General features: G+C 53.1%; 2 protein-coding genes across 3 annotated transcripts in view; one reads left to right on the top strand and one right to left on the bottom strand.

Moving 5' to 3' along the window:
• Rabep2 (rabaptin, RAB GTPase binding effector protein 2) overlaps positions 1-8,612 on the top strand; it is a 16,445-nt gene extending 7,833 nt beyond the window's left edge. The window contains exons 4-13 of the mRNA XM_021221761.2: positions 2,118-2,228; positions 2,310-2,654; positions 3,635-3,730; positions 3,817-3,915; positions 5,937-6,092; positions 6,836-7,013; positions 7,129-7,140; positions 7,234-7,289; positions 7,532-7,648; positions 8,008-8,612. Of these exons, the coding sequence (XP_021077420.1) occupies positions 2,118-2,228; positions 2,310-2,654; positions 3,635-3,730; positions 3,817-3,915; positions 5,937-6,092; positions 6,836-7,013; positions 7,129-7,140; positions 7,234-7,289; positions 7,532-7,648; positions 8,008-8,109 (1,272 nt within the window). The 3' untranslated portion in view covers positions 8,110-8,612. The remainder of the gene's footprint in view (positions 1-2,117; positions 2,229-2,309; positions 2,655-3,634; positions 3,731-3,816; positions 3,916-5,936; positions 6,093-6,835; positions 7,014-7,128; positions 7,141-7,233; positions 7,290-7,531; positions 7,649-8,007) is intronic.
• Atp2a1 (ATPase sarcoplasmic/endoplasmic reticulum Ca2+ transporting 1) overlaps positions 8,565-12,040 on the bottom strand; it is an 18,383-nt gene continuing 14,907 nt past the window's right edge. Inside the window, exons 15-23 of one of the 2 annotated variants that reach the window (XM_021221747.1) lie at positions 11,223-11,558; positions 10,857-11,077; positions 10,552-10,754; positions 10,293-10,378; positions 10,074-10,207; positions 9,836-9,953; positions 9,569-9,686; positions 9,246-9,287; positions 8,565-8,838 (exon numbers count right to left, since the gene is read on the bottom strand). In XM_021221747.1, the coding sequence (XP_021077406.1) occupies positions 9,283-9,287; positions 9,569-9,686; positions 9,836-9,953; positions 10,074-10,207; positions 10,293-10,378; positions 10,552-10,754; positions 10,857-11,077; positions 11,223-11,558 (1,221 nt within the window). In that variant the 3' untranslated portion in view covers positions 8,565-8,838; positions 9,246-9,282. The remainder of the gene's footprint in view (positions 8,839-9,245; positions 9,288-9,568; positions 9,687-9,835; positions 9,954-10,073; positions 10,208-10,292; positions 10,379-10,551; positions 10,755-10,856; positions 11,078-11,222; positions 11,559-12,040) is intronic. The other variant, XM_021221737.2, reaches the window with a different exon arrangement.

Genomic DNA, 12,040 nt, shown 5'->3' on the forward strand with positions numbered 1-12,040 from the left:
GAGGGAGAGAGAGAGAGAGAGAGAGTATATGCATGTGTGTGTACATGTGTACATACACACAACACAAGCATATTTCATATTTCATGCGTCCTCGGCAAGCACTCTATTATTTTTTTTAATACCTGCGCATTGTGGTGCATATCTGTAATCCCAGCACTGGTAATAACTCCATCTCAAAGACAATAAAAAGAAAGTCTGAGTGCATCTATATCCATATGATCCCTCTTATTAGCGGTATGTACTCATACCTTATTTGATGTCACAGAAGCTCCGTGAGGTAGGTAGGTAGTTAGAACCCAAGGAAACAAGCGCTAGAGTAAATATCCTGCCTATGAAAACAAAGACCCAATGGGAGCCCAGGGCTAGGGCTGTGGTTCAGTTGCTAGAGTGGTTGACTAGCACGCAGGAAGCCCTGGGTTCAGTCCCAGCACTGCCTAAAACCCTGCATGGTGGCACATGTCGAGGAAGGAGAATCAGAAACCCAAGTTCAAGGCCAGCTTAGGATGCAAGATCCTACCTCAAAAATCAAAACAAAACCAGGGCCTGGGAAAGAGAGGCGTTGGCATACTGCTTCCACTAGAAGGTGCTGTTCGCAGGTTTGAAGGCTGGCTGTCCTACACTCTGCTGGCCAGTGCACAGCTTGTGTGTCCCAGGGCTTCAGATGGTTTACCCTGTCTGTGACACATGGAGTGTTAACTTAGTTTGTCTAAGGAGAGTTTGGGGAAATTCAAGAGGTTGATTGAAATGGAATAGGTTGAGAAAGGTAGTAACAGATGAAGCATGACTGGCTGTTGCCTGGAGATGTGTCGGGGCGGGACAGTTTTGTTTGTTTGTTTGTTTGTTTGTTTGTTTTACTGACCCCATGCGGATTCCAGGCTTGAAAGGAGACAACCAAGAAATGGTTTTCTTTATGGTGAGGACAGGAGAAAGGGCAGGGGCGTCAGCTCAAACTTATAACTGGGATGGGAGAAAGAGAAAGGCTGCCCAGTGCTGGCTGCACGGGGTTGGAAACCTACAGCAGCGGTGGTGTTAAGTGAGACAGGAAGTCGGTTTGGTTTGGTTTCCTTTCTAAAGTCCAGACTGATGGAGCAGTTCTGCCAGCCATTGGAAACCCAGGCTTCAGGGCTGGAGCGAGAGCTTAGCAGCTCAGGGCACTCGCTACTTCTCCAGAGGATCCAGGTTCAGCTTCCTGCACTTACCTGATGTAACTGTAGTTCCAGAGGACCAGCTGCCCTATTCTGGCTTCTGTGGGCACCGGATAGGCACGCCGTGTGTGTCTATATGCCAGCCAAACGTGCATATACATAAGATGAAAAATTAATTTTTTTTTTTTTTTTTGGTTTTTCGAGACAGGGTTTCTCTGTATAGCTCTGGCTGTCCTGGAACTCACTTTGTAGACCAGGCTGGCCTCGAACTCAGAAATCCACCTGCCTCTGCCTCCCGAGTGCTGGGATTAAAGGCGTGCGCCACCACGCCCGGCCTTAATTTTTTAAAAAAAGAGAAATTTAGGCTTCTGTATTGCTGTTTGACTGTAGCTGGTAGGTCACCTCATGGTCCAAGGTGACTGCTTGAATGCCAAGCAGTCATAGCCACATTCCAGCCAGCAAGATGGGATAAAGAAAGACACACCTTCTTATAAGGAGGTGATCTGTAAATCCCCACATTGAGCTCCTGCTCACAGCTCATTAGCCAAAGCTAAGTAAGATATGTGATCACTTTTAGTTGCAGAGCAGCTGAGAGGTATAGATGGTCTCAGAAAACTGAAACCGTTTTCAAACTGTGCCCAGTTAAAATATCTAAGGTCCTATGATATAAAAAGATGCATGTTGAGGCCAGAGAGGGACTGGGGTGGATTTTCCCCAAAACACTTCTATACATTTATGAAATTCTCAAAAGAATAAGTAAAAACGGTTTTAAACGATGGATGTTGGGGTGGAATTTTATGAAGAATAAGAGGACAGGGGGAAGCCAGTCATGGCCTTGGCTCCTTTCCCTGGAAGCACTTAGAACCCGTGTGTTCTGGAGTCTTGAATGGGTGGGTATAACCTTCAGGGAGGATGAGAGGCCATCATTCATGATCAAGGGGCTGTCACTTCCCAATGCCCCCGTCACTCCAGGCTCACGAAGACTCAGAGAAGCTTCGGGAGATCGTGTTGCCCATGGAACAGGAGATTACGGAGCTGAAGGGGAAGCTGCAGAGGGCGGAAGAGCTGATCCAAGAGATCCAGGTGAGGGGTAGCCAGAGGTGCTGAGGAAAGGAGGGGTGCCCAGGACGCTGGCCCCAGCTTCTTCCCTGCAATCCTCCCTAGAGACGACCAAGGCAGCCTGCCTCCCTGCATGGCTCCACAGAGTTGCTCCCACTGTCAAGGAACCCCTCACCCCCACTGGAACCCTTGGAGGAGCCAAGTGGAGACGCCGGCCCAGCTGCCGAGGCCTTTGCTCACAACTGCGACGACAGTGCCTCCATCTCTTCCTTCTCCCTCGGTGGGGCCGCAGGCAGTGCCTCCCTGCGAGGCGCCCAAGGCCTCAGCCCTGAGCAGGAAGAGACTGCTTCTCTGGTGTCTACTGGCACTCTGGTCCCTGAGGGCATCTTCCTGCCCCCTCCTGGATACCAGCTTGTTCCAGATAGCCAGTGGGAGCAACTACAAGTAGAGGTGAGTGGACTGTGCTAGGTTCTGGGAACATTCCTGTCTCCCTGGATATATGTGGACTTGCACTATAAAGCTACAGCAGAGGGACCAGTGGGAGGGAGGGAGGTCCCCTCCCAGCAAGGGAACTTCGGAAGGGCACGCACAAGGTGCCGCAGAAGATGATGTTGTGGTGAGAAGTGTCAAGAACAAAACTAAAAAGGGTCAGGGTGTGGCTCCGTGGTAGAGGACTTGCCTAGCCTGTGCAAGACCCTGAATTCAGTCCCAGCAGAGGGCTGGGGAGAAGTGCATTGCAACTAGCCCAGAAGATAACTGCTGTAGAAATTATTTCATCTCGGCCCTGGGATTTCTAGCCCGCTTTTGACCCTTTAGTTCCCAGATAAAAGACACACACAGCTTTTTTTATTTACAGTAGGTCTTTAACAGCCCAAGAGCTGGGCGGTTACCTACCCTCTACATCATCAGAATCTACTTTCCTATGATAACCCCGAGTCATTACTGCTTACTATGTATGTCTGTCTCATCTGGGCTGCTCTTAACTTCGACTGGCCAGCCCCCAGGGCCCTGTTTTAATGGCTCGCCTCACCCATGGCTGCTTCTCCTTCCTCTTGCACCTTATCCCTCCCATGGTTCTTCTCAGACCCCAAATCTGGGAAACCTAAACCTCACCTATATGTCTCTTCTGCTGAGCTAGCTATTGGCTTTGGCGTCTTTATTCACCAATCAGAAATAACCTGGGGGCAGGGTCACTTAGGGTTTAGTGCAGACTCCAGGTCTTGGGGGCCCATACCTCACATTACAATACACAGTAAAAGTTAAAACCTCCGCAGACAGCAGCAGAGATGAGAGAAGTGAAATGTCTCTCTCTGCCTTTCCCCTTGGGAGGAGCAGCAGGACCTCCTGAGGGATGGATGGGTGGGGAAGGGAGGAGTAGGTACTATCCCTGCCAGCAGAGCTGAAAAGTGAGTGAGGTCTGGGTCTGGCAGGGGCGGCAGCTGCAAAAGGAGCTGGAAAGTGTCACCCGGGAGCGGAATGAGCTGCAGGAGGGACTGAGAAGGAGCAATGAGGACTGTGCCAAGCAGGTGAGTTCAACCTCAGTGCCAGCTCCACAGGGTCCCCTGGCCCCCTGTCGCTGCATCCCTCTCCTTTCCCACTCTTTCCTCCTCAGATGCAGGTGCTCCTGGCCCAGGTTCAGAACTCAGAGCAGCTGCTCCGAACTCTGCAAGGAACTGTGAGCCAGGCCCAAGAGCGCGTGCAGCTGCAGATGGTGAGTGGGCCTGGGGGTAAGAGGAAGGGTCAGGACCACCCCGGGGTCCCAGAGGGCATGGAAAGACAGGACGTGGATCCTGCCGTCCCCCTGTTCCCCCCGCCCCCACCCGGCTGCTCTCACTAGGTGAGTGAAGATTTGGGGGGCAGCCTGACTGGCCAGAGCTGTGTAATCTTGAACTAACCCCACAACCTTGAAGTGTGCTCCCTACCGTCTATGTACTGAGCTAACGGAGCCTATAGTCTGTCGAGTCAGAAGAGCTGAGAGAAGAGCAACACTGAGCAACCCCACTCCGAAGTGTGTGAGGGCCGTGTGGTCAGACGAGGAGTCCGAGATCTGGAAATGTGTCTACTGCCTCCTAGTTTTAAAGTTGGCAATTATTTTAGTGCTTAAAAAAGCATGTTTTGGGGACTAGCAAGCTGGCTCAAGTGGGTAAGACGACCGGAGTTGGATCTCCAGGACCCGTGTGAATGAGAGAACTGATTCGGCAGGTTGACCTCTGACCTTCACACATGCTTGTGCGTGCACACGTGTGCATTTGAAGTCAGCTGTGAGCCCAGTGTGCAGGACTTTTGAGACAGAGGTTCATGAGTTTTCTGTTAGCCTGGACTACAGCAGGGCGATACGTTACCCAGTAAACACACACACACATGATAAAAATATATTTTTAAAAAGCACTATTGTGCTTGTCTGGCATTCATGAAGTCCTGGGTTCAATCTCCAGCACCTTATAAACTGACGAGGTATGGTGGCACATGCATGTAACCGTAACACTCAGGAGGAGGGGGAGGCAGAAGGGCCTGGAGAAATAGCTCAGAGAAATATGGAGAAGTAGAACATGGAGGCTGGAGAGACGGCTCAGCAGGTAAGAGCACTGACTGCTCTTCCAGAGGTCCTGAGTTCAATTCCCAGCAACCACATGGTGGCTCACAACCATCTGTAATGGGATCTGACGCCCTCTTCTGACATGCAACCTGGGTCCAGTTCCTAGGGAGTACTTTAGTGGTGGCTCACATCTATCTGTAACTCCAGTTTTAGGGTATCCAGTGCCCTCTTGTGGCTTTCTCAGGCACCAGGACACACGTGGTGCACATTCCACATTCAGGCAAACATTCACACTCATGCTCATAAATTAAAAAAAAAAAAAAAGTCATTCTTGACTACTTAGCAGGTTCAGACCTCAAGGCTTGGGCTTAAAAAACAAAAAGATGTGTTGCCAGAGGTAGCATGGACTTACCTGTCGCAGCTCTTAGAAAGCTGAGATCAGAGGATCACAAGTTTAGGCCAACCATGACACACAGTGAGACTCTGTCTCAAAGCAGGGGATGAGGGTAGGAATGGGAAGGGGGTGTGTTGGGGGGTGGGGAGCGGTGAATGCAGCTGGAGAGATGGCCTAGGACCTAAAAGCTCCGACTGCTCTTTTCACAGGACCCAGGTTTGGTTCTCAGCACCCATGTGGCAGCTAACAACCATCTGTAACTACAGTTCCAAGAGATCTGACATCCCCTCCTTGCCTCTATGAGCACTAGGCTCACATGTGGTGTTTAGATACACATACATGCATACATATAGGCAGACACTCGTGAACACGAAGCAAGCCTTTAAAAAATATGCCATTTAATGAAATGCCCACAGTGGGCTGAGGCTGCCTGTGTGTCCACAGGGACAGAATCTGAAGAGCTTAGAGACTGAGGGGGGGTGGGGAAAGAGTTTCTTCTTGAACCAGTTAGTGTATGCACCCTTAATCCCAGCATTCAGGAGGCAGAGACAGGAGGATATCTGGGTTTGAGGCCAGCCTGGTCTACATAGTGAGTTCCAGGACAGCCAGTGCTACACACACACACACACACACACACACAAAAAAAAAACCCAACTCAAATTTTTTTTTTCTTTTTTTCAGCAGGTCAGGAGGCCAGGGCTTTTTAGATGTCAGTCTAGCTAGCCATGGGACTTGGGGGGTTAGCCTCTGAGACTACAGACACCCATCTGTCTAATTGCTTTGTGCTTTGAACTGTCCCTAGGCAGAACTGGCCACTTCTCACAAGTGCCTGAGCCAAGAGGTTAAAAGACTGAATGAAGAAAATCGAGGGCTCCGGGCTGAGCAGCTGCCACCCTCTGCCCTCCAGGGCTCAGAGCAGCGGGAGGACCAGGATGAGGCCCTGCCAAGCTCCATCCAGGTACATCACACCAAAAGCCTAGTGTCAGCAGCCTGTGGCTGTCTCCTCTCCAAGGAGACCTGAGGACAGACCCTGCTCTCTTGTATTAGCTGCATCTGAGACTTGCTTTCTTCATCTGATGAATGCACCCATACTGTCTTCCCAGGATTGGCATGAAGAAAAAGAATTAAAAAGCGCTGGCCAAAGTGAAGGGAACAGTGGTTATGTTTGCCATTTTTACTGCACCCCTTACTGTCCCCATTGCTGGGGTTACCACCATACCACAAGTGCTGGACAAGCACTGTACACTTGGACCATATTTTGAACCCTTGACTTTTTTTTTTAAGATTTATTTATTTATTTATTTATTTATTTATTTATTTATTTATTTATTATATGTAAGTGCACTGTACCTGTCTTCAGACACTCCAAAAGAGGGCATCAGATCCCGTTACAGATGGTTGTGAGCCACCATGTGGTCGCTGGGATTTGAACTTGGGACCTCTGGAAGAGCAGTCAGTGCTCTTACCCGCTGAGCCATCTTTCCAGCCCTCTTGAAAGTCTTCTATATCATGTGGTAGTCATAGTCTCCCATCCCTTCATCCCCCTGTAGACCCACGGCTTGCTGTCCTCTCTGACTGTGGCATCTGGTTTCTTGGCTGTTTTAACTCCCTTCCCCCCCCTTCCCACACTCTCCACCTGGCCAGTGGTCCCTGCCCTCCTTTTCTGCCCTGCACCCATCAGGCCCCTGTGTCTCTTGGCAGGAGCTACATCTGCTGGTGCGGCACACCAGGCAACAGGCGCGGGCCAGGCAGCGGGCACAGGAGCACGAGGCTGAGCGCCTGCGCATTGAAATTGTGAAGCTGCGGGAGGCACTGGACGAGGAGACAGCAGCCAAGGCCAGTCTAGAGGGGCAGCTGAGGGTGCAGCGAGAAGAAACAGGTAAGGGACAACGATCAAAGCTGCCACAGGGCCTCCTGGATCAGGGATATGGGCATCACATCAGGAGGAGGTGCGCTGGGGATCCGTTCTGACCTCTTCCCTCTTCCTCCTACAGACGTGCTGGAGGGTGAGTAGGATCAGCACCTTGTGGAGGGTTACCACAGTGGGGCTGGGACCATGTGGGCCTGACCTCCGGTCTCCTTGCGCCTTGACTTCCCAGCCTCCCTGTGCAGCCTGAGAATCGAGACGGAGCGGGTCCAGCAGGAGCAGAGCAAGGTGAGTGGCGCCGGGTGGCCTAGCTTGAGGAATACAGCTATGTAGGGATGGCTCTCCTCACACCCTTCATGTCTCCCTCAGACCAGGTGGCAGGAAGCCCCGCAGCAGCCACCTGGCTCCAGCCAGAGGAGGCCAGAGTCTGGTGGTATTGAAGGGACACCAACGTGGGTCACCCCATGGCTGTGGCCACCCATCTAGCCCCAAGATGAGTCAGGCCCCAGCTCCACATCTTGTCCTTGCAGGCCCAGCTCACAGATCTCCTCTCAGAGCAGAGAGCCAAGACACTCCGGCTGCAGGCTGAGCTCGAGACCAGTGAACAGGTGCAGAGGGACTTTGTACGGCTGTCCCAGGCCCTACAGGTATGACCTGGCCTTTCCTACCTGGCTGGTATGGCTCTGAGTGACTTGTCCTGGGTCTCACCAGGACAGTCCCTAATTAGGATAGGTCCCATTTCTAAGTCTAGTCTTTCCCCCCTAAGCTAAACCTCATAAATATGGACGCTCTCTTGCATGCCCTACTGTATGACAGACAGATTCATGCCGTCAGCCACAGCGATGGCCAGCAACACCCAGACTTCAAGCCGAGCCCCTGGGACTCATTCCTTTCCCTGATCCCATCCGAACACAGATTGATTCTGTGGAGCTGACTCGGGGCTGGCTGGTCAGGCAGGGATTGTTTCCTCCACGGGGCTTTCCATATTGCCCACCCAACCACACAGGTACGCCTGGAGCGGATCCGCCAAGCTGGGACTCTGGAGCAAGTGCATAGCATCCTGGATGAGGCACCCCTCAGGGACATCAGGGACATTAAAGACTCTTGAGGGGCCAGACGAGAGGCTTCCCTGCTGGGGAAGCTGCCCCTTTCTCTACAAGAACTGTGAGGCATGAACTGCAGGTCTCAGAATTAGAGTTCATCAGCTGCAAACCTGGATGGCTGGGCCTGCCCTCAGGGATGACACCAGGAAGAGGGTCCTGGGCCTGCCCTCAGGGATGACACCGGGAAGAGGGTCCCAGCCTCCTTCCAGAACCAAAGTGCAAGCTGAGCCCGGTGGCTTTCGGGCTGCCATGCTCCCTCATGGATCCAGCTCTCCCACCCTGTCACCTCAGGCCAGTAGCCAGTCTCACTCTCTGGCACATCCAGCTTGTGGCTAGAAGCTGTTGGATCAGTGGGCTCCTCACACAGAGGCCCTGGGACACACAACTGCTTTCTGGACTGTACGACACTAAGATATTTGTCCGTAGGCACCTGAAACAGGCCCCAAGATATAAGGAAGCGAGGCCAGACTTTTCTGTCATTTATTTTCAATAAATAAGCAATCAGCTAGTCAGTTGCCTTGTCCCTGCAAGCCCCATGAGGGCGGGAAGGGGATTTACAAGGTTCGGAGGGAGAGCGGGTTGCTGAAGGGGATGAGGGGTGGAGGACTTTATTTATAAACAGAATTGAGGGGGAAGAAGGGTCTGTGCCTCAGCTTTGGCTGAAGATGCATTGCTATTAGGGTGGGGAATACAGGGCACAAGGGCTGGTTACTTCCTTCTTTCGTCTTCTGGATCTGGAATAAGAAAGGCCGGGGATGGAGCAGGTGGGCACTGGAGGGAGAGCCGCATCTCCTTGCGCATCTCCTGCACACTCACCTGGAGGGGCCCAAGGGCCCCTTTCCCTACTCACCTGTGGTATGCCAGACCCCATCCCGCCCCCAGCCACCGCAGCCCCAGCAGCAGAGACAGCCAGCGCGACGCAGCGCAGCCCAGCCCAGCCCAGCAGACTGGACGGCCAGGACACAGCCTCACAGCTGCCAGTGCCCACAGTAACGGCATGGCCCTCGTGTGGAAGCGGGCAGTGGCAACAGCAGCAGTGGCTCCAGGGAGAGCTGCGAGCGCGAGTGACCGCAGGGGTGCGCATGGGCTGGTGGGCGAGCGGCAGGGTACAGCAGCTGGGGCAGGGCGGGTAGGGAAATACCTGTGACACGGTTCAAAGACATGGAGGAGGGGGTTGGTTATCCTATGGCCAGAGAGGACAGAGAGAGGCCGTTATCAAGAGGGAAGGAGGCCCTCGGAGCCATGGGGCTGAGCAGGTTGGGAGAAAAATTCCACCAGTCATGGCCAGAGTGGGGACAGGGCTTGGGTTGCCCTCCCTGGGGGACACTGGTCCCACCAGGGCTAAAAAGAACTTACCTACCTACCTACAAAGGAAGGGGGGGTTAACTTGTGGCGCGTGTTCGCGGCGCAGAGGGCAGGGGCTCTGCAAAGGACTGGGTACAGGGAAAAAGAGATGTCCCTTACCCTCCAGATAGTTCCGAGCAATGAATTTGAGAAGCTCGTCTAGCCCGATGACTGGCAGTGAGATCTTGAGGACCATGAGCCACTGGGTAAAGTCCAGGGCCCGGAGCTTGAAGATCATCTGAGAAGGGGACAGCAGGCATCAGGAATGACAAGTGCCTCCTCAGGAGGAAAGGGGGACCAGGGTAGCCTAAAGTACCACACCCTGTGAGCACTCTGTGGTCACATGCTCTGCATAGGCTCCCCCGGGGCAGAGAAGTGACAGCTCACCGGCAGGGGGTCGACATAGAGGATGAGGAAGTGGAGGGACATGGACAGGCAGATGGAACCAAGCAGCCAGATGTTCACCCAGGGCGGCATCCGCAGCAGGGACTGGTTCTCAGACAAGCTAGGACAAAGGCCAGGCAGATGGAGAGAGAGACAGGGATACAGAGAAAGATGTGGTAAGGCAGAAGAGAGGTAGGGAGAACATGAAGGCACAGGGCCCATCCAAGTGGACAGGGCCTACCTGTTGAGAGCATTGCACATCTCGATGGTCACCAACACAGACAAGGCCATGGTCATGGGCTCGGGGGCCTCAAAGACCTCACAGTCCAGGCCATCGAATTCAGGGTTGTGCTCGGTGCACTGCATGAAATGAGTCTACAGAGGAAGAGACAGAAGCCTGAGCCCCACAGACGCCTTCAGCACACCCTCTCAGGGCCCACCTCCCCAGCCTCCTCCCTACCAGCTGATGGTAGCTGACATGAGGCCCATCCTCTGCATACAAGAACCACCAGGCAGCTGCTCCTACAGTGGCTGCACCCACATAGCCTGTGGTAGGGAGAAGAAAGGAGCTGCGGTCAGGGATGAGGAGTTAAGTATCAGGAAGGCCTCACACAGCTGGAGACAGCTGACTTTGGGCAGCTTGAATTGGGAAAAGCTGGTATCCGGGACAAGGTCGGTCCCAAAGGCTGGGAAAGGTTGTTGAGTCCCTTCTTGCTCACCCCCAATTGCCATGTAGCGGAAAAAGAGCCAGCCACTGATAAGAGGCTCCTTGGGACTCCGGGGGGGACGGTCCATGATGTCCAGGTCAGGTGGGTTGAATCCCAGGGCAGTAGCAGGGAGGCCATCAGTCACCAAGTTCACCCATAGCAGCTGCACAGGGATCAGAGCCTCGGGCAGCCCCAGAGCTGCTGTCAAGAAGATACTGCCAAGGGAAGAAAGTCATACATTAATGTTTTCAAGTCCCATGATCAACCCCCTCAGCCCTGTTGGGTTTTTTTTCTGGATGCCTGCCCTGGCTGCTCACCAGACCACCTCGCCCACATTGGAGGAAATGAGGTAGCGGATGAACTGCTTCATGTTGTTGTAGATGGCTCGGCCTTCCTCCACAGCAGCCACAATGGTGGAGAAGTTATCATCAGCTAGTACCATCTCGGAGGCTGTCTTAGCCACAGCAGTACCAGATCCCATGGCAATGCCAATCTCGGCCTTCTTCAGAGCAGGGGCATCATTGACACCATCCCCTGTCTGAAGACAGAAGGAGAAAGTGAGAAACTCCAGGTTCTGGATATTTCTCCACCTCAGACTCCATGCAGCAACAGAGTCCCTCCCCTCCGGGCATGCATGGGGACACTCAGAGCCTTGACCCAGGCAGCTCTCTGGGACTTCTTACCATGGCTGTGATCTCATCATAGGACTGCAGGTATTCCACAATCTTGGACTTGTGTGAGGGCTCCACACGAGCGAAGCAGCAGGCGCGTCTGCAGGCCTCCCGCTGCTCAGCCAGGGGCAGATCATCAAACTCGCGGCCAGTGTAGGCACGATCTGTCACTTCCTCATTCTCCGAAAAGATGCCAATCCGTCGGCAGATGGCGATGGCTGTACCCTTGTTGTCACCAGTGATCATGATCACTCGGATCCCAGCATCACGACACAGCTGGATAGAGCCTGTGACCTCCTTGCGGGGTGGATCCAACATGCCCACAACACCAACAAACGTCAGATCCATCTGGAAAGATGCGGATGGTGACAGGTCAGGGAGGAATTTGGGACAGACAGGAGGAAGTTCAGAGGAAGATGGGCAGTACTGTTGGTGACGCTGGGGCCCATTGCCTTTGGACCTTGTGTTGGACATCAGCAGGACCTTGGAAGCACAGGGCCAGGAAACATAATGCCTGCATTCCTTATAATGCTGCATATACTGGCAGTGCCAAGGCCTATTGCAAAAAGCCTGCTGAGTCAAAAAGTGATGGCACACACCTTTGATCCCAGCACTTGGGAGGCATAGGCAGGTGGATCTCTGTGAATCCGAGGCCAGCGTGGTCTACAAAACAAGTTTCTGGACAGCCAGAGCTGTTACACAGAGAAACCCTATCTCAAAAAAAAAAAAAAAAAGACTGACTGACTGACTGACTGATTTAAAAAAGGAGAGCTGGAACTGGGCGTGGTGGCGCACGCCTTTAATCCCAGCGCTCAGGAGGCAGAGGCAGG

Source organism: Mus pahari, chromosome 1, assembly GCF_900095145.1.
Source record: "Mus pahari chromosome 1, PAHARI_EIJ_v1.1, whole genome shotgun sequence".
Lineage (NCBI taxonomy): Eukaryota > Metazoa > Chordata > Mammalia > Rodentia > Muridae > Mus > Mus pahari.